The sequence below is a fragment of the Dromiciops gliroides genome, chromosome 3 (assembly GCF_019393635.1).
Source record: "Dromiciops gliroides isolate mDroGli1 chromosome 3, mDroGli1.pri, whole genome shotgun sequence".
NCBI classification, from domain to species: Eukaryota; Metazoa; Chordata; class Mammalia; order Microbiotheria; family Microbiotheriidae; genus Dromiciops; species Dromiciops gliroides.
The window spans coordinates 127,193,440-127,215,690 of NC_057863.1; the positions used below are offsets into that span (position 1 = coordinate 127,193,440).

At 34.4% G+C, this 22,251-nt stretch overlaps 1 protein-coding gene across 3 annotated transcripts in view; it reads right to left on the reverse strand.

Moving 5' to 3' along the window:
• Positions 1-22,251, reverse strand: part of MYCBP2 (MYC binding protein 2) — a 324,065-nt gene that overhangs the window by 230,523 nt on the left and 71,291 nt on the right. For 2 of the 3 annotated variants that reach the window (XM_043997409.1, XM_043997408.1), the window contains 7 exons: positions 21,540-21,693; positions 16,028-16,224; positions 15,576-15,818; positions 15,141-15,212; positions 13,528-13,624; positions 9,763-9,836; positions 538-676 (listed from right to left, as the gene is read on the reverse strand). In XM_043997409.1, coding sequence (XP_043853344.1) covers positions 538-676; positions 9,763-9,836; positions 13,528-13,624; positions 15,141-15,212; positions 15,576-15,818; positions 16,028-16,224; positions 21,540-21,693 — 976 coding nt within the window. Of the gene's footprint in view, positions 1-537; positions 677-9,762; positions 9,837-13,527; positions 13,625-15,140; positions 15,213-15,575; positions 15,819-16,027; positions 16,225-21,539; positions 21,694-22,251 lie in introns of those variants that run through there. The other variant, XM_043997407.1, reaches the window with a different exon arrangement.

Below are 22,251 nucleotides of genomic sequence, written 5' to 3' on the forward strand. Positions count from 1 at the left end.
CAGATGTGGAATCAGGAAGACCTGAGCTCAAATCCAGCTTCAGACACTTACTAGCTATGTGATACTGGGCAAGTAATTTAACTTCTGTTTGCCTCAGTTTTCTCATCTGTATAATGGGGATGATAATAATAGCCCCTACCTCCCAGGCTTATTGTGAGGTTTAAATCAGATAACTGTTAAATGCTTAGCAGAGTGCCTGGAACATAGTAAATGCTAAATAAAGTTAGGTATTATAATTATATTATTAATTCTTATGAGATAAAATAAAGATGGTAATTTTGTGCTGATATGAGTAGAGCCAGTTGCCATCTAGGGCACTTCTAAATTTTAGCATCTGTGACTACACAACTCACACAGATTTTACATAAGAAAACCCTTACATGCCATACTCTTAGGCATATGTAAATCCTAGATTTCATTTCTGGCAAGAGATTTATCCCCAAAATATCAAACTGCAGGGTAGTGAATATTTTAAAAGAGAAGGCAGGATTAAGAAGCAAAGTAGCTGGCAGAGTGATCTTCATTGTACAATCTTACTTATAATGTGCAAGTCTTTCTCCAGATCAAATAAGGAGATGCCACAGGCATGTAAACATTTTCTGGCAAGTTTGAGCTGCAATTCTTGCTGAAGTACAGGTTCAGTGCTTGTTGCAAATATTCTAACGACGAAGCCATCCTAAACAAAACAGAGTATTCAAAGTATTAAATACTGCATAATTAGTCATATATTCATCTGGATAAAATATCTATTTGGTCTAACAACTCAAATGGAATCCTAAAAAGGGAAAATTATCAATCACACTGGAATCTCAATAAAAAGCTTGCATTAGCATAAATGCTGCATGACCACATTTTAAAGGTGAAAGCAAATTTTAAGAGGTTTCTCTTGGTATTTCTAATAATTAACTCACTTGGAAAAGGTTCAAATTAGAATTGCTTTGTAAGTTCCATACTATGATGGAGAGGATACTTCAGGCTCTTGGACCAGATTTAGCCTTCAGCTTAGAATCATCATTCCCTTAGAAAGTATACAAAATCAAATATTTGTTGACTGTCCTTACCCCTGTAAGATGAAGATATAGGGATACTATTTTATACATCTCTTAAAAATAATTTCAGTGTTAAAGACAGAGGCCCAAATAGGCTGACACTCTTTGGGGCGATAAGCAAACCACAGTTTGTAAATTTCTAATGAATAATTTTGAAAGTAAGGAAGAATGAATGAATGAGCATTTATGAATCATTTACCATATGCCAAATACAGTGCTAGGGACTGGGGATTCAAAGAGTTTTAAAAGTATACACAATTGAATATTTGCTGACTGTCCTTACTCCTGTAAGATGAAGATATATGGATATGATTTTATACATCTCAAAAACAATTTCAATGTTAGAGGTATAGTCCCAAATAGGCTGAAAAATAGACTATGCTGAAAACAGTCTGTAAATTCCTAGTGAACAATTTTGACAATAAGAAAGAAAGAAAGAAGGAAAGAAAGACTGAATGAATGAGTATTTATCATTCATTTACTATATACCAAGCACTGTGCTAGGATCAGGGGGTGAAAAGAGAATTATGGAAAAGTCTCATGCAGTGTTATACTGAACTTCAAAAAAATATTTTATAGAGCTGGAAAAAATAATAATGAAAATCACATACAGGAGCAAAAGCTCAAAAACTGCAAAGGTTATAATTTTTAAAATGTGAAGAAAATAGATTTAAGCAGTAATCATTAAATGATTTGGTACTAGTTAAAAAATAGAGGCCAGGGGGCAGCTAGGTGGTGCAGTGGATAAAAGCACTGGCCCTGGATTCAGGAGGACCTGAGTTCAAATCCGGCCTCAGACACTTGACACTTACTAGCTGTGTGACCCTGGGCAAGTTACTTAACCCTCATTGCCCTGCCCAAAAAAAGAAAAAAGAAAAAAAATAGAGGCCATTCAGTGGACCAGATAAGGTACACAGCATACAGAAGTAAACAAACAGCAGCATGGTGTCAGACCCCAGTATGGGGGGGAAGGACTCACTATTTGACAACTCCTAGGAAAGCTGGACATCAGTTTGGCAGAGGTTAGATTTATACTAATGCCTCATGTCATCTACCACTACAAGCTCCAAATGATAGATGACAGATATAAAGTCATATCATAAACAAATTAGAACAAGAAAGATTTATGTCAGATTTATGGATAGGGAAATAGATTGTGAATAAGTAAAAGAATCAAACAAAACAAAATGGACAATTTTGATTATATAAAATTAAACAGCAGAATGAAGTGAGCAGAATTAGAATAATTTATACCTTGATAACATTACAAAGAAAATAAACTTAAAGTTTTGCATAAATCTAATATAGTAAAAATTAGAAGGGGAAAAGGAAAAAAAATCTTAGCAACAAGTTTCTCAGATAATAGTCTCATTTCCAAGATATATAAGGAATAGATTCAAATTTATAAGACTAAATAAAAATATATGTAATACTAAGAGTATTCTTCGATATTTATGAAAAGGGGGTTTTCAAAGGAAGAAATCCAAGCTATGAGCAATCATGAAATCATTCCAAATTATTAAAAATTCAAGAAATGCTTGAAATCACTAATAACTAGAGAAATGCAAATTAAAGTAACTTCTGGTGCTATTTCACACCTATCAACCTAGCAGAAATGAAAAGAAAAGATGACAAATGTTGGGTGACCTATGGCAACACTGCTGTTAAAACAGTGAATTGGACCTGCCATTCTGGAAAGCAATTTGGAACTCTATGACTTGAATGTAACCAAACTGTGCATGCCCTATAACAATATTAGGAGGACAGCTAGGTGGCACAGTGGATAGAGTACTGGCCTTGAAGTTGTGAGAGAACCTGAGTTCAAATCTCACCTCAGACACATACTAGCTCTGTGACCATGGGCAAGTCACAACCCCAATTGCCTTAAACATCTGGGGCCATCTCTAGTCATCCTGAAATATATATTTTGCAATGAACCCAGATGGCTCTGGAAAAGAGAGTGATGTTGCACAGTCCTCCCTCACTTAAATCCAATTCATTGCAAGTCATGACGTCACCCCTCTATCATGATCCTCTTTGAGAACGAAGGACAAACAACCACCAATATTAGGCCTAAGCCTCAAAGAAATTTTAGAAAAAAAGCATAAACACAAATACAGTTATAGTAAACTCTTTTTCTGGTAACTAAAATTGGAAACTAAGGGGATGTCCTACTGGAGAATAGCTAAACAAATTGTGGTATACAGTATAATAAGATTATTATGAAAATGATGAAATGAACAATTTTAGAGGAAGCTCGGGAAGACTTTTATAAACTGATGCAGAATGAAGTGTGCAGAATTAGAACAATTTATACATTGATAACATTACAGAGAAAATCAACTTTTAAAGACTTTAAAATTCTTTTCAGTGCAGTGATAAATCACAAGTCCAAAAGAATAAAGATGATCCACTCTACTAACCTCCTCACAGACAGGTGATAGACTTTAAATACACAAAGAGACAGACATTTTCCAATATAGCTAATCAGTTTCACCAGACTATATTGACATATCCTGAGGGATTTGGTTTTTGGGTGATGCAGTGGATAGAATATTGGGCCTGAGGTCAGGAAGACCTGAATTCAAATATGGCCTCAGATACTTACTGTTGACCCTGGACAATTCAATTAACCTCTCTTTGCCTCAGTTGCCTCTAAAGTAAAACGGAGCTAACAGTATCTACCTTATGGGGTTGCTGTTAGCGCCAAATGAGATAGTGTTTATAAAGTGCTTAGAACGGTGCTATGGATTAGGTGCTATATAAATGCTTTTCCCTTCCCACCAAGTCTATTTCTTAATTTGTTCAATGGAAAGTGAAGGGGAAGTGAGAGGAAGAAAATATCATTTTTTAATGGTAATTGAAAAAAAATTTAAACAAAAAGAAAAGAATGGTAATGTTTGCTGATCCTTTAGATACAGCTTCAGGTATAACTGCAAAGGCCTGAGATTCAAATAATACAGGTGAACAGCAGGTGTTATGTTCCAGTGGGCCAAAGGGAGTTATAGAGTAGATGGCATTATCTGACAGGGTCCCATTTTACCAGAAGGATTGAAGCTGATTCCTTGTTTAACCAAATGATATGAACAGCATTGTCACAGATCAATGACTATTGGGAAAAAAGGTGGTAGCCCTGAGCCTCAAAGGAATTATGGAGATAAAGAGGAAAGTTTGAAAAGAAATATTATTTAAAAAATGGGCAAGAAATGTTGTTGCCTCTTTCTCTTTGTCTATTTCTTTTGTGACCCTGATGCTTTCTTATGACTTTTTTCCCTTACTTTCCTTACTCTTTCTTCCCTCATTTATTTCCTTGCTCTCACATTCTCTTCCTTACTTCCCATTCTCTTCATGTCTTTTTCTCCTTACTATAACAGTAAGAAGTTTAGATTTAGAATCCAAGAACCCAAGTTTGAATCCCAGAGGTGTTACAAAATGGACTTTTATTTATTTCCTCAATTGTAAAATGTAACCAAGTTTCTCCTAGCTCTAAAGCCTATGAATCTCAGGGGCAGCTAGGTGGCACAGTGTATAGAGCACCAGCCCTGAATTCAGGAAGACCTGAGTTCAAATTCCACCTCAGACATTTGACACTTACTAGCTGTGTGACCCTGGGCAAGTCACTTAAACCTCATTGCCCCACCACAAACAAACAAAAAAAGAATTAAAGCCTATGAACCTAACTTAGTTTCTCTCTGTTATTTTTATTTATCCTTTAGTTAGACTTAAAATGAAAGCAAAGCACATCATAAATTTAGAGCTAAAGGGAACTTTAGAGATAATCGAGTCTAATGCTCTCATTTTACTAGTGAGTATGGTGAGTTTCAAGGTAATTACCTATCCACAGTTCCACAGCTAAAAGTGGGAGAGCCTCAGTCCAGGTAGTTTTACTCCACATTCAATATTTTCATTCTTCTACTATATATTTCTTGAAACTAACTGCTTTTATCTGTTGATAATTTTAAAGGCATGTGAATTTAATACTTTACCTTTATACAGACAAAAGAAAAAGATAAGACTAACTTTTTAAAAAATTGTGTTGTATTTTAAAACTGATGAAAAGAACAGTATTAGTTTATCTCATAAGTGTTCAAATAGTATAAAATTTAAAAATTTAAGTGCTTAATCAGGAAATAGTTCTAGGTCTGAGCTCAACAGATTTGTTAATATTGTAAAACACTTTACTGCTTAATTAAAGATGACAAAATCAAGCTTATACAGAAAAACTATAATTACAGGGAAGCTAGGCGGTGGAGTGGATGGAGTCTGGGCCTGGAGTGAGGAAGACAACTTCCTGAGTTCAAATCTAGCCTCAGACAATTACTAGCTGTATGACCCTAAGCAAGTCATTTATCCCTTTTGTCTCAGTTTCTTCATCTGTAAAATGAGCTGGAGAAGTAAATGGCAAACCACTCCAGTATTTTTGGCAAGAAAACCCCAAATGGGGTTACAAAGAGGCAGACAGGGCTTAAAACAACAATTTATTGTTTTTATTTCAATTCATTCAATTTGTTTTCTTTATGTTTGGAGTGGTTTAGAGCAGGGACATCAAATTCAAATACAAATGGAGTCTACTAATCCATACATAAAGATCCCTATAGGCCACATATTACCTTAGTTTTAAAATGTAATGTGATTTATGCTTTATTGCATTTTTTTATTAAATATTTCCTCATTACACTGTAATTTGGTTGAAGACTGTGCTTGAGAGTATGTTTGGCAGCTTTGTTTGGCAAGATTATTTTCTGAAGAGAAGACTATACAAGCATGTGAGATACAAACAAATGAAGAAATGGAATTTTGGTAAAGGTGCTCTACATCTCAAAGGTGCTTACTTAATTTTTTTCAGTTAAAATGAATAGACAATGACAAAGTCAAAGTCATACACTTTAAGAATTAATGTCGGGGCAGCTAGATGGCGCAGTGGATAAAGCACCGGCCCTGGATTCAGGAGTACCTGAGTTCAAATCCGGCCTCAGACAGTTGACACTTACTAGCTGTGTGACCATGGGCAAATCACTTAACCCCCATTGCCCCAAAAAAAAAAAAAAAAAAAAAAAAAGAATTAATGTCTTCGGGGGCAGCTAGGTGGTGCAGTGGATAGAGCACCAGCCCTGGATTCTGGAGGACCTGAGTTCAAATCCATCCTCAGACACTTGACACTTACTAGCTGTGTGACCCTGGGCAAGTCATTTAACCCTCATTGCCCCGAAAAAAAAAAAGAAGAAGAACTAATGTCTTTAGATCTTTAGGATCTAACGTCTAGGATCTTTAGGATAAATTTAAGTTTTACACATCCAAGTTGTCCCCAGAAGGGAAAACTTGATTGTCAAGAGTTTCAATTCAGAAACCATGTTCAAATGTTTTTGTTTTGTTTTTAAATGAAAGAAAACTTTTCAGTCTGGTAAACAAGTCAAAGACCATTCATAGTTTTTCCTTTTTCCACCCTCTCTTCCTGTTGAAATCCTCTTCTTTCAAGGCACAAGTGCCACCTTCTTCATGAAGCTTTCCCTAATCCCTTGACATTTTCTTACAACATTTAGTCTGAATCTTTTCTTTCTTGTTATCACATTCACAGTATCTAGGTCCTTCACAATGTAGTATCCTCCTAGAAGGCAGATATTGCCCTAATTCTAATCTTTGTATTCCTAGAATCCAACACATCTTACACATAGCAAACATATAAGAAATATTCACTTGATGGGGTAGAGAGAATTAAGTGGAAAACAATCTCTTTTTGATTGAGGAAAAACTTTTCTAATGAGAGTGTCAGGAACTATGTTTTCAAACTAGGCATCTGTTCTGTTGGCTTCTCTTTTCTTGTTATTTTTGAACATTCAGTGTTACACAGTGGTAGCACCACTGAACTGGGAATTAAAATATCCAGCAACTCAGTACTTTAGTATGAATTGGCTTCCTCATCTATAAATTATACTAATAATATTTGTAAGCACTGTACCAATCTCACAGGATATTACAAAATGTGTAAATTGTAGAGTTATATAAACGTGAGCTATTATTATTTCTCTTCTGTTACAAATAAGAAATAAAGTAGAAGTTTAAAACAAGAACTGTCTCAGAAAATAAAAAAACCTATCATCTTTTTTTAGTTTTAAAAATGGTAGTTACAGAAATGATTCCTTAAATTAAAATATTCCTTAACTTGTAGCTAAGGAAAAAGTGTGTAAAGTGACTCTAAGTTAGCCTAAAAGCATGTACAAGCCTGAAAAGAATAAACTACAAGATGAGATGGCAAGGTAAGTTACAAATAACCATTCTAATCAAGACTAATTATGAATCAGGTTGATAATAAGTAATGCCTAGGGATTAGTGAGAAAGCTATCAAATTGTAGATTTGTTTCCTCATAGAGCTTATTCAGTTATAATCACAGACTTTACAAAAATGATACATAAATTTTTCTCTTCAAATTAAGCAGTATGTAGCGAATACATGCCTATTACTCTAGATCATGTAACTCGGACAACATAGCCAACCGGTGACATTTTTTTAAAGGGATTTAACACTTTATAAAGGCTAAATCTACAGAGTAACATGGAGGTAGTTCCATGGAGTAGAAATTATATTGGATTTTGTATCAGATGACTTTGTTTAAAATCCTGGCTTCGTTCCTAACTATCCATCTACCTAGCCTTGGACAAATCACTTAATCTCACTGGACCTTAGGTTCCTCATCTTTTAATTGAGGGGTGCCTAGACTACCTTATATGAGGTCCCTCCCAGTTCTAAATCTACAATCCCATGATCCAAATGTAAAGGTAGGCATGATAAAAACATTATATTGCCATAAGCAAAGCCCTCTAATAAATTACCACAGTTATATATTCTTGTTCAATAATAGTTATTACCTATTGTAACCTTAGAGAAAGAAACAGGAGATATCATGCCAATTGAGTCAAAACATGACCTCTACCTACTGATCCTAATGAAGATAGCCAAAAGCTTTAAAAAAGAATACTACCCCCAGGCCACCAGCTCAGCTTCCAGTTCAGGCCATATATGGCAATGATGGGAGCAATCATTGTGGAAAAGAAGAACTAGCTACCTCTCTACCACCAATGTCTACCATTTATTGACTGCCACTGATGTGAAAACAAGCCTCAGAGTGCATAGAGTGCTAGGTGCCCTCCGAATAACCAAGCCTGCTTCCTTTCTAGTCCCATAACTATCCTCCCAGGAATGCAACCTGGTGGCTGCTTCTGTTGGTGGCCAAGCCTTTCACTCTTCCACCACCACAGCTAATGAAGACCCAGAAAATATAATGGCAGTGTCAGACCCTGTGAAGACAGAAATGACAGAATTTGAAAACTGACTGGATAGAAGATCAGAGACAGTGAGGATGACCTCTCGGCTTCAAGCCTGGGTGAATGGGAGAATGATGGTACCCTCAACAACAACAGAGAAGTTAGGAAAAGGGGAGAGTTTGGAGAGAAGGACAATGAGTTCAGATTTGGATGGACAGGATGAGTTTAAGATGTATATGGGATACTATTCAAGATGTCAGTTAGAGATGAGAGACTGGAGGTCAGCAGGGAACTAAGATCTGAGAGTCATTTTGCACAGTGATGATAATTGAAATAATGGGAAATGGTAAGAGCATCTAGTGAAATAGTATAGAAGAAGCGAAGAAGGTCTAGGACATTTCATTCATTCATTCTTCTCCCATATAATAGAAAATACACCAGAACCTTACTATAATACATTTCTTATATTCTATATTGCAAACCACATTACAACTTTATCTTTTAGTACTTCAATATTTAACCCCTCTTGCACAGAGTCAAGAAATACCCTCTCCAACCAAATTATTCTATAATGAAAACAATAAATATAATAATGAGCTTTATTGTATAATTTTCTAAAAACCAAACTTGGTCAGATATAGGACTGAATAATACAATTAACCTTTTTTTTTAAAAAAGGACCTATGATTTAATAATTGTAAGGAACTTCTAGTGAAGTACTCCCTCTACTAATGTGAAATGGTACCTCCTTTGCAAATTACCGTCTAGAGATATTAGGGTCATTAAAGAGCCCTATGTGACTTAGGCCTCACACAGTCATTATATGTCAAAAGCAGGACTTGAAATATGACTCCTCAACTCTCAATTCTACTATGCTGCACTACTTATTTATATACAATTTTTTTTTTGTACCTAACTAATGGGGCTGCATCAAAACTTTTAATATACATTTTAAAAGGAAGTTAAATTTTGTCAAATAGTTCTAACAAAGTAAAAGCACCTTCAAATCATTATATCTTTTAATTTCCTGGAAATGTAAAAAATTTAAATGAAAATAATCTAAATAGCTAAATTTGTTACTAAGCAACTATATGACAGGACCATATTATGAGTGATCCAGCCAATGTCATTAGGACAAGTACTGAGTTTTTCCAAGAATAGTGCTACACTTTCATTCTTCCATTTACACACTTCCAATCTTCTGTACAATTCTCTTTACACTCCACAGCTCTCATTTTTTAGATAGCTTGCTAAGGATGAAGATATAATAGGTAATTTTGCAATAGAGTGCAAAAATAACTGGTATGGATAGCAAAACATGAGACAACAATCTTTTTCCTACAATGCTTTTGCTACAGCAATTCAAGTGTAGACCACATGTTTTTTTCTAGAAGCTAACCTTCAAGTCATTTTCCTTTACAAAAATGCCATTTAATTACGCAAAATTACTTACATCTCTTGAAGCAGCTATCTGATTAATATATTCTCCATCAGTGAATAAAATATTCTGTCCTTCTGTGTGGCAATCTGTACAGAAGGAAGAAAAAATAATTATATTACAACACAAAGGCACAAGCCAGAAAGGACCTTACTCCTCTGATGATGTCACAATGGGAGTTCTCTAAGGAATAAGTATAGGTTTTAACTCAAAGGAGATTGAAATTTATAATAAACAATCCAACAAAATTAAGATAAACTAAATAATTCATTTAATAATTCTACCTATAATTTTTTGTGGTTTTAAAAGTATTTCTTCAGTCCTTAATACTCAAGGATCTCAGTGTCAACCTAGCTCCAAAATTAATTCTTATTAGGTACAGTCTGGTAGTATTCATGCACCATAATGAACAAGTGATAACTCTGATTATAATCATTGCAATACAACCACATGCGATGCTGGCAACAATCTACCCTTTCACACACACCACTGTGGTTAGTGCCATTGAAAAATACTGATGGACTTAAAGCTTTTTTGTAATTGGGGGTCTATTATTGTCCAATTACAGATATCCCTTGTTTTATAGATACACATATTTCAAAATCCAGCAACACTTCAAATCTCTATATATATTCATATTGGCAGTCTATACCCACAAGTTCAGATTTTCTTTGAATCATTTCTTATACTTTACATCATTATCCAGAATCCAGGATCCTTTCATTGGGAGTACTTGCTCTGCTTTTGGCCTTTGTTTAAATATTTACAATTTTCTATTTAAAATGAATGGCTATCATATTTTATCAGTATTGTCCCTATCTAACATATAAATTACTGGAGTTTTAACCCTATATTTAAAAAATATATTACATATCAAGTCTGTTTATATAACAAGGGATACCTGCGTTATACAAGCACCAATGGGATCTGTATTAGTGATTGTTGTTGAGTAACACAGACCACAAGCATATTTAGCTTCTAGACAGTATTCTTTTGGAAAAACAAATCTCAGCAAGCATAAAGAATACACACACACACACACACACACACACACACACACACACACACTCTCTCTCTCTCTCTCAAAAATAACAGCTGACAACTGTACTATCTCTTCATTAATCACTGTAAAAAAAAAAAAAAGAATATTCCATTTCTAGCTGCACCTGAATCAAAGAAACACACAATTCCCTTTCTTGGAATGCAGTAAAGGACCCAACAAGCTGGATTACTATAGATTTTGCCCAGGAGCTAGCATACTTCCTATTATAATATATGCAAAACACAGGCAGACCTTACCCAAAAGAGAATTTCAGTGATCACAAAACTGGAAATAGAAAACTGGGAGACAAGGCCCACTGGAAGCCCAAGAGACTTGATAATCAAAGAGAGGAGAAATCGAAAGAAAGAGTTCCTATTCCACTGTACAGAATACAAAGAAGTACAAGAAAGATGCTTCTCAAGCTCTAAGCAGTAAGATTTTAAACTAAAAAGCAAAGAAGAAAAACTCATTATTTCAGAAACAAGCAGGGACAAAGAACTGGAGCGGCGCAGAAAAGCAGCTCGATGGTCTGAGGCAGCCCATCATCAGACATGGACAATAAAAGGACATAAGGACACATAATATTAAAGCTCTTCCTGGATACAAAGAATAAAGTGTCAATATGGTTAGAGCTTTACACACTAAAATAAAACCACAACAAACACTAAAGTATTCTGAGGAACTACTCTTTTAATTATGGTTTTTCTAGCAATCCATAAAGGTCAAAAACATTTCTAGAGAATACAGGCCACAAGACAAATGGCTGCATGAAGCTCAAGGAATTACTCAGTTAATATCCATTTTAAACATGTAGTTTACCAGCTGTAATCCTAACTGTGAATTCTTCTATTCCTTGATTAGAAATCTAAAAGTAACAGGCATCCTGATGCCACTCCCACTTTTTCCCCACCAAAAACCGGACACGATATCCAAAGAGGAGTTTGAAGTGAAGTATCAGAAAAATGAAAGCGGCAGCTTCTTCTTAGGTTTGAAAGGTTGAGTCTTCTTTCCAACAGTTTCAAATTTTTCTTTTGTCCTTCTTAAAAAAGTGTAAGACAAGATGGATTTATTCTCCAAGAATGTTTCTAGAAGCTTCTATCAGTGCATAAGAAACAGAAGAATGGGGTACCCTCCTCCCCCCATGGATTTTGTTCCATTTTCCCCCTAAATATTACACATGCATCTGAAATACAGGTATTTAAAGCAACCCCTTCTGGCCTATAAAGCTTCATCTTATATAATGTCAAATACAGTGCAGAAGAATTCACAATTAATAACTAAACTATTCATCTTTGTTTTCAGACAGTAAAATAATGAGGACAGTTCTGGGAGATTTTCAAACAGGTAAGAGGTAGTCATTCAAAAAGGAACTGTTTAGAGACAGGAAAATTGTATGGTCAAAGAACTTGGAATGAAAAAGACCTTTCTATTTTATCTGAAATTGGAGGGTAACTATCCAAAAAGACATAGTTAATATATTGTAGAGAGAACTATATGAAACAGTGCTGGGTCCCAGTTGCCTTATCTATAAAATGGAAGTACAAGTGGAAAAATAATTTTCCAAGATATTATTTAAATTAATCAATCAATATAAATTAGTTGAAATATAAAATTCTATATAATGATCAGAACTGTTACTAAATGTAGTCATAAGAAATAAAATGTAACAAAAAGCATAGGGAAAAGCAGGCTCACAATATATTCAAAATATAAATAATTGCCACTTCACAGATGAAGATAATACATTCATACAGTACCAATAATTAAAATTTATGGTAAAATGACCAATTGCTAAAATTTATGGTAAAATGAATCAAGCCTCTGAAAGACAGCTTGATAAGTTTTCTTTTTTTGTTAAATGACTGCATAACGTAGGTTAAAAAAAAATTAAGCCCTACATACCTTTAACATTATTATTCCATGACTACTCATATATAACTTATTTTGAATTGCTTGAGTTCTTGTGGGTGGGGAGTGGGAATGGAGGGGGCAAGAGAAGTTGGAACACAAAGTTTTAAAAAAAAATTGATGTTAAATTTTTTTTACATATATTTTGGAAAATAAAATTCTATCAAAAAAAACCCAAAACATTAATTTGTGCTTCCAGAAGCATTTTTTTTTCAGGGCAATGAGGGCTAAGTGACTTGCCCAGGGTCGCACAGTTAGTGTCAAGTGTCTGAGGCTGGATTTGAACTCAGGTACTCCTGAATCCAGGGCCAGCGCTTTATCCACTGCGCCACCTAGCTACCCCCCCCGCGAAGCATTATTAAAAGAAAAAAAATTTAAATACTGATTTGTCAATTAATGTTTTTAAATAAAATCTTTTTGTTACAATAAAAAGAAAAAAGGCAGAAAATGACTTGTCTAAGATTATATGGTAATAACTTAGACTACATTATTAGTAAGAATCTCAAAATATCAATTCAAGTAGTAAACCTCCCTTATTTCAATAGTGTAATTTTTGCTAAAACATCAGATTTTAGTAAGAGAATAATTTTAATATAAATTTTAATTTAAAAGCCTTGTATAAATAGCATTATACATATGCTATACATATGTCTGTGTTGAATACATCAAATTTATAAACTATCATTATTCAGGTGAAATAGTTCCAGAACGTAATTTCAGGAATATTTTTTGCTACTGCTTCCTCCCTCATTCATATGACTAAACAGTTTAACCCACAAACCTCTTCAAATCACTTGCTAAGATATAAAACCACCACCAGAATAACGTACCTGGCAATGTTACAGTACCATCTTGTTCCAGTGTTTCAGGGTTTATTCTTATAGCTGTCATGCCGTGATTATTCATATCTCTATATAACAAATAACCCTGATAATAACAAAACATTTTATGTGTTATGAAATATTTTTTCATCACTAAAATATCTTATTTTATAATTATATAGAGCTATATTATATACAAATATTAGCTATATACATACCTATAGCTATTAAATATACACAAAAGAACACATGCATTTTAATAATGGAATAGATGCTATACTTAGGATAAACAATCTTTTGAACCAATAAATGAATAGGTACTTTCACTTGGCAAAGATACAAAAATTATTTCCAAGATTACCATAGCTAGTTTTAAAATAAGTAAGCGTACAAATTAGCATTATAATTTCACAACTATTTTGAATAAAAGTGATTCAACAAATTATAAGTGACCATTTAAAAGAATGAATAAAGCCATGGTTCTAGTTATAGTTATTATTAAACTAAAACTGTCATCTTGTAAAAATAAGGAGTATTTCCTAAAAGGCACTTTTTAGAAAACAGAATACATATTTAGAAGAAATAGTAATCAATATTTCCTAGTAGAATGTAAATTCTTTGGGGGTTCCTTGTATCTCAACGGCCAAGGTAGGTAAAAATTATTCAATTCAGTGACAAATTTCAAAGGAAATGCCATTTTAGATTTTTTAAAAGATTTTATCACAAATTTGGTAAATTCAAATTATAACCCCTCCTAGGAAATTATTTCTATAGATAATTCTAGTGAGTATGAAAATTGCTATGAGTGATTATATAGACTGTTAATTGGAGAATAGATTTAAAACTAGTGGGTTCATGGGGAAATCAACATAATTGAATACTTTGAAAGTAAAAGCATGCATTATATATTGTTTTAAAACAAGTAAACTTTTTGGGTATACAATTAAAAACAATTAAAGAATTCATAAATATGACTTCCTACAATTCTCTTTTGAATACATTTAATAATATCTAATTTAGGGGGCAGCAAGGTGGCACAGTGGATAAAGCACTGGCCCTGGATTCAGGAGTACCTGAGTTCAAATCCGGCCTCAGACACTCAACACTTACTAGCTGTGAGACTCCAGGCAAGTCACTTAACCCTCATTGCCCCGCCAAAAAACAAACAAAAAAACCCAAATAATATCTAATTTGCAAAAACTCCTTTTTATGTAGACTACTACTTTCACAAAAATTTATTCAAGTTGTTTTTAGGCAATACTTTTATTAAAATGATTTTTTACTTTTATAAATAATATCAAAATTAGTTTACTCTTTCTTCCCTGATACTTAAATATAAACTTTCTTCCCCCTAAAAATGCTTATAAAAGAAAGAAAATATTAAGGGAAATAGAATATTTTTGCTGCACTTTTACCTCAGAATTTCATAGTTGACAAAAAACACAATTAGTCATAGCACTTTTTTTTTCTTTCCTTCTACTGAAAGAATGTGTTTGATTTATAACCAGTAAGAACCATACTCCTTTAAATAAAGGAATTATTTTGTTCATTTTTAATATATGTGAACAATAAGCTTCTAAGATTAAAAAAAGAAGTTTGTCTTGTTTTAGACAGTCTCCTACCTGAGCATACCCTAACCAAGACTTTTTTTCTTTTCTGTTTTTGATGCGGGATGTAGAATTGTATATATGACCCTGTAAGATAACAAAAGTTAGTCTGACAACTGTTAGAATGAGTTTCATGTGTTATTACTTAATCACCTAGAAATATTATAATGACTATAGTGAGCTGAAAACAAATGAACAGAACAAGAATAGAAAAAAAATGAAAAACACTTAGCACTGAATTTTAATTAGTAGGTTTTTAAAGGAATCACTCATCAGTACTACTAGATTAGAAGGTATTTTAAAAGCCAAGCAAGTCACAAAAAAATATGAAGAATCTTATATTGTGGATTTTAACTACAAAGAGTATATTATGACACTAGCTGTGTGGCCTTGGGCAAGTCACTTAACCCTCAATGCCCCACCAAAAAAAAAAAAAAAAGAGTATATTACCCTCACTGTTCCACTGTATCCAGAGCCAATTTTGTATAATCCATCCTTGCATAACAAATAGAGAAAAAAACCATCATTCTGAAGTAGGCATTGGTCATCTTCATCTACAGAAATTTCTTTCAAAGGCCACTTGTGCATCAAGGCTGCCTTCTTAATCCCATTGCTAAACCAGTCCTGAATTTGAATTTTGCCCACCAAAACAGCCTGTACGCTCCTTTGGAGAGAATTTAGAATTGTTGGCACCTACATGGGTACAAAATTATGTTAGATGACTTCAAATATACAACATAGATAAGAGAGTTTAATAACACAGTATTTTAAAAATATGAAAATGATGCACCATACATAATTCCGAGAAAGTTAGTGACTTAAAACAACTCAAAAAACAGTATAATTAAGAAATCTAAAGCAAACAGTGTCCAAATATCAAAGTGAAAATATGTATGAAATACCTGTATAGTTTGGCAAGCATGGCTGCCATTGTTAGTGAGGATAGCAGATATAGCCTGAAGAGTTCTTCCTGTTTCCCCCCAAGAAGCTACCAGGCTAAACAGACAAGCACAAGAAAGTGCAGTCAGGGACTGTCCTGTACTATCACTCATTCCAGTACTTCGAACAGTAATTTCCAAAAGGAGCTGGAAAAGAGACTCTGTGGATAAAACAAAACTCCATTAAATTAGCACAGTTAAAATTCATTTTACATACATACTAACATGATTTCTTTCCCCTTTACTCTTCTTTCCTAAAAGTCAATTTGAACAGAACTAGAAAGGACATTAAAGACCATCTTGGTTTAGCTCCCTCATTTTAAACCTAAATAAATGAAATTTACAGAATCTATGAAACTTGCCTTAAAAAGTCCCTTAAAACAGAACTGTCAATTCACTTCAGGAAGAATTGATTCATGCAAGAAGTAAGCACAGATTTCACTTTACATGAATGGTTTCTCTTGTAAAGCTAATATTAAAAAGCAAGTCTGTGGGGCCATAAGTTTGTATGTATTTTTTATGTGATCACTGTGATGTTAACAGTTAAATGCAAATAACTGTTGAAGGCAATAAGTTTTTATTGTTATCACATTGGTTTTGTTTTATTATTAATATCCCACCTATGTTTTTTTAAAACCCTGTTCAGCATACCTTTCCATGGCACTTTTCTATCCAAAACAGCCCTGTGAGACAAGGCAGGAATCATTATCTTCAGATAAATAAACTAGAGGTTAAGTAAAATGAGACCTAGACATTAAGTAATTTGTCTGAGGTCCCAGAGTCAGAGAATCTTAGAATTTTAGAGGTGAATGGGACTTCAGAGGTCATCTCAAAATTTATCCATTTGATAATATGCTCCTTACCCCTAAAGGAAAAAAATAACAAAAAAAAAAACCCAAGTCTCTACTTGAAACATCAAGGTTCTGCATGAAGACTTCTAATAATAAATAATTTACCACTTCTCAAGAGCCCAGTCTCTTTTTAGACTATCTAACTGTTAGGAAGTTTTTTTCTTATACTGAACAAAAAGCCATAAAACTATGAGAATCCTTCAAATATGTAAAGCCACTGACCACGCCTCTCACTTTACCCTTGTTTTGTCTCTGTTTCCCTCGAGTGGTGTGACATGGTTTAAAGTTCCCTAAACATTTTTGTGGTCCTTCTGCAGACATGTATGTCTTGCTTGTTAATAGTCTTCCTAGAATTTAGTGCCCACAGAGGTGGTGGCAATGCGGGTATGGAATAGTGCATGTCTTATTACTTTTTTTGATATAATGGTCAATTTTTGTTCAGCTTCCCCCATTCCATTTTTTATTCTTTACTAAAGAAATCTTTTGTCTACCAAAATATCTCTAGAGTAGGTAGAGGTAGTACTGGAAAGGATCATAGGTCTGAAGGTGGCATCTAGGCGATCCTTAAAAACAAATAACACTAAAAAAATTAAAAAAAAATTTTTTTAAAGGCACAGCTAGGTGGCTCAGTGGGTAGAGCACTGGCCCTGGAGTCAGGAGTACCTGAGTTCAAATACGGCCTCAGACACTTAACACTTACTAGCTGTGGCAGGTCACTTAACCCCAATTGCCTCACTAAAAAAAAATAATAATAATAAATAAATAAATATAAAAAACAACTAGGAAATAAACTACAAGGGTGATGGAAATCCTCTGTCATATCAAAAGTAAGCTAACCAGAGGAGCAGCCAAGTGTCCCTTGTGGTTCTTGAAGATGGGAAGCCTTCTATATCAATAACTTTGGACCACTGCTACGGTATCTCCTGGTGCATAACAAACTATCATTCATTCGCCCAGCATAGTAGTTCTCAAAGCCCCTGGCAATCTCCAATATCCTTTCAGGGGTCCATGAGGTTAAAACTGTTTTCATAATAAGACATTTTAATTTCCAATAGAGTAAATATTGTGCACTTGGGGGGATGGTGGTGGTATTCCAATGGTTTGGAATACTAATCCTCAGGCATTATGGTTACCTACTAATGAAAAGCATAATAAAATTATTTAATACTTTGAAGGAATTGGTGTTGAACAACTCAAGGAAGAGAAAAAATACATCAAAAAGAAAACACTGATTAAAGAGCCTGAAAATTTTTTTAAAAATTAATAAAATCAGGGCAGCTAGGTGGTACAGTGGATAATAGCATTCGTCCTGGATTCAGGAGGACCTGAGTTCAAATCCAGCCTCAGACACTTGACACTACTATCTGTATGACCCTGGGCCACTTAACCTCATTGCCCTGCCCCCCCCCAAAAAAACCCCCAAAACATAAAAGGGGCAGCTAGGTGGCACATTGGATAGAGCACCAGCTCTAGATTCAAGAGGACCTGAGTTCAAATCTGGCCTCAGACCTTTGACACTTACTAGCTGTGTGACCTTGGGCAAGTCACTTAACCCAATTGCCTCACCAAAAAAAAAAAAAAATAATAATAATAATAAATCTACCAAGACAGCAAACTCTTACGTATGTCAGATAAGTTTGGGGAGCTCTTTCTTGGTCCTGTCATTTCATTGGCATAAGGAATTTCTGGGGAAGAAAATTTCTCTGTGAAGGCAGAACAGCAATTGCTCTACAAGTTATAATATTATTAAGTTGTCTGGGGCACTGAGAGGTTGAATGACTTGGATAATGTCACACAGTCATTTACATGTTAGAGGCTGGACTAGAATCTTGGTTTTCCTAACTTTGAAGGCAGCTCTCTATCTATCCCATGCTGCAACTATATGATATATCAGAAGGTAAGAAATCAAGTTATTAATGAAAAATAATAGTCTTTTGATTTTTCTTCTTTTCTGTAACTATAATCTGATAAATCACTTGGCAGGCAACAATATGCTGTTAACCATGTTTTGAAAATAGTATATTTCAATCCTTTCAGACTGTTCTGGTAACATAAAAATTCTTTTAAAAAAAGTTTATTTTGTCTGTGGCATATAAAATTTAAATATCAAGATATTTGTACCACATGCAATAAAATGAATAGCTAATAAAACACATATTCCATTAAATCATTTGGACCAGAAGAAAAAAAGACTTCTTCACAACTAACTTGTATGTACAATGTTTAGTCAGAGAAGGAAGGTGTGATGATGGGAAAGGGATAGCATTCATTTATTTATTCAACATGTAAGTGCCTAATATATCTAAAATACTGTGTCAGGCACTGAGGAAGACATGACAATTGAGAGCCTACTCCTCCTTCAGCTTAAAACCTTGTCAGTAAGACATATAAATAACTAGAACAATAAAATATATTTCACATAAAAGAAAGCTGCAAAATACCATGACAGTTCCAAGGAAGGAACGATCATTTCTAACTTAGTGATTGGGGTATGGATTATAGTGGATATATGGGAAGTCTTCATTTAGACGGCAGCATTTGAACATCATTGCAAAAGATACATAGATAATCCTTAAGTTAGATATGGGGTAGGAAAGTATAAGTAACAATGTGAGCCAAAGAAAAGAGGCTGGAGAGCAATGAATGCCAAGATATCCAATTTGGGTTGAAAGTAAAATACACAAAGTATACTAATGTAAGACAGTTTTTCAAAGGTAGACTGGAGACATATGGTTGAGGGGCTTGAATGCCAAAATTAAGGAATTTGGACTTTATTTGGTGGGCAATATGGAGTCATTCAAAGGTTTGACGATGCAGAATAACCTGATCAGATCTGTAGATAAAGATTATTATCTTATATTATAATACAACTGGCATTTACACAGTGATTTAAAATCTTTAAAACACTTTCATTATTATCTCATTTGACTTTCAAAGTATCCCTGTGAAGTAGGTACTTCCAGCTAAGACTCAGAGTTCGTGTTAATCACAGAAACTCTGAACCTGGGTCGTCTTTACTCCAAATCTATACCCCCCTGTGCTACACTGCCCTCTCACAGTGGTATAAAGGGAAAATAACCTCAGAGGAAAGAAAGACTCACGGATATGAGGCATCGAAGTCCAGTTATGAGGTAGTAGTAAATTACAATGGCTGTAATGAGGAAAGAAAGGAAGGAGTTACAGTGCAACAGGGTAGACATGGATAGGGGGCTGAATGGATGAGGAAAGGGAGAAGGGGAGGAATCATAAGATTGAACCTGATTCTGGGAGAAGAAATGAAAAGAAATTTACATCACAAATGGGAACAATTACTCAATGCATGTAACTTTATTAAACATGGCTATCCAGTGAATGCCTTTTTTCAAGGCCTCCATGTTTCTTTCTGTAACATTTATATTATATGTCTTGCATGTAATGAGTGCCTAACAGGGTCAATAGCAGGGGAAAACCTGTTCAGAAGTTGTACTTCCGTTCATACTTCTATTCTTGAAGGCTACCAAACTGTTTTAGCCTTGATTACAGAAATGCCTACTGACTAATTCTTTGGTATAAAATCACAAGATCAGAATTTTTTTTTGGTGCTGGGAACAGACTTAAATTTATCTAGTCCTGGGCAGCTAGGTGGCATAGTGGATAAGGCGCTGGCCCTGGATTCAGGAGGACCTGAGTACAAATCTGACCTCAGACACTAGACATTTACTAGCTGTGGGACCCTGGGCAAGTCACTTAACCCTCATTGTCCACCCCCCCACACACACACACACACAACCAAATTATCTAGTCCTTCCCTTTCATTTTACAGATGAGAAAACTTAGTTTAAGTGCTAAGCATTCATTTATTTATTCAATCAGCATTAATTAAATGTCTACAGCATTCTAGATAATGGGGACATAAAACAAAAACAAAGCAGTCCCTGACCTCAAGTACTTATAATCTACTGGAAGAAAAACATGCACAGGGGTAGTGAAAAATGAAATGCATACAAAATGATTTCAAGATAGGAGAAGAGCACTAGCAAGTGAGAGTACTTGGATAGGCCTTGGGTACAAGAGAGCACTTGAGCTGGGTGGGCTTCAAAGGAAGCTAGAGATTCTTAAACTTGTCCAAGGTCACAAAGATCATAAGTGATAGAGATAGAATTTGAATCTAAGTCCTCTGATTCCAAATTCAACACTGTCTCTATGTGAGCATTAATTTGTGGATAATTCTAGTCCCTCACTCCTTTTTCTCTTTCCATTTTTAAAAAATCATCTTACTCCATCACACTAGTGCTAGCTAGAGTTAGGGGGGAAGGGAATCAAATTCTGCATTAATCTTATTTTATTCCTGTTAATAGTTCTGGTTTTTTAAAAAGTTTTGGTGAGAAAGTATAATTATTAATAATCAAGACAAGTTTTCTGAGTTATATGTAGATGTATATTATTTTTATCAACCAATATCACTATAAACATTTTCTATACCTAAATTATGGCTCCTAAATAGCACCCAAGTGACAATAAGGAAAGAAGAAAATTGTCTTTTTTTTTCTCTGTTTCATCATATTAATCAGAGATGGCATTTCACACTATTCTGTATGTTTATTTAGAACAAATGCTTGGTTAAAGCAATAAGTATGAGATCTTACCAAGAACCTCAGGTGGTTCTGACTGGAGGCCTTCTGGCTGTTGACCCTGCAACACATTAAGCAGAGCTTGTAGACTCCTAAGACACAGGGATGGATGAGAAAACCGTGTCTCTTTGATCAATTCAAAAACTTCACAAAGTCCAACTTCAATGATCTAATTGAGATAAAAATATACATAAGGTACATAAAGTTATAATAAGCCTGCAAATAAAAAATTTCTTGAGTAATTTACTTGGCATAAGCATTTCCTCAACAGAATATCTCTTAAAAAATAAAAATTTACTCTGATAAACCATAAAAGATTCTTTCCAATTCTATGGAGATGGAAAAAAAAGAAGGTCTGGTTACAGAATGACATGCAAACACCCTGCCTAAAAATATATGTATTTTGGATGCTGATATGAAGCTCCCATATCAGACTACACAGCCACACTGTGGCCTGTGGCTCTTCAAGGTCATCCGCGACTGGTGGAGGCCTACTACTATTAATAGTGCAGGGTACATGGAGGCAACATGGTATCGTCCTTATTTAGGCAAAAATGACATGACTGGACAGGTAACTGGATGGGAGAGGGGTGAGAATGAGGAATTGAGGATGACACCTAGGGATACCTGTGCAATAGAGAAAATGGTAGTGCCCTTGATAGTAATAAGGATTTTTTTAAATTTAATTTTATTATTTTCCAGTTATATATTACATATAAGGATAGTT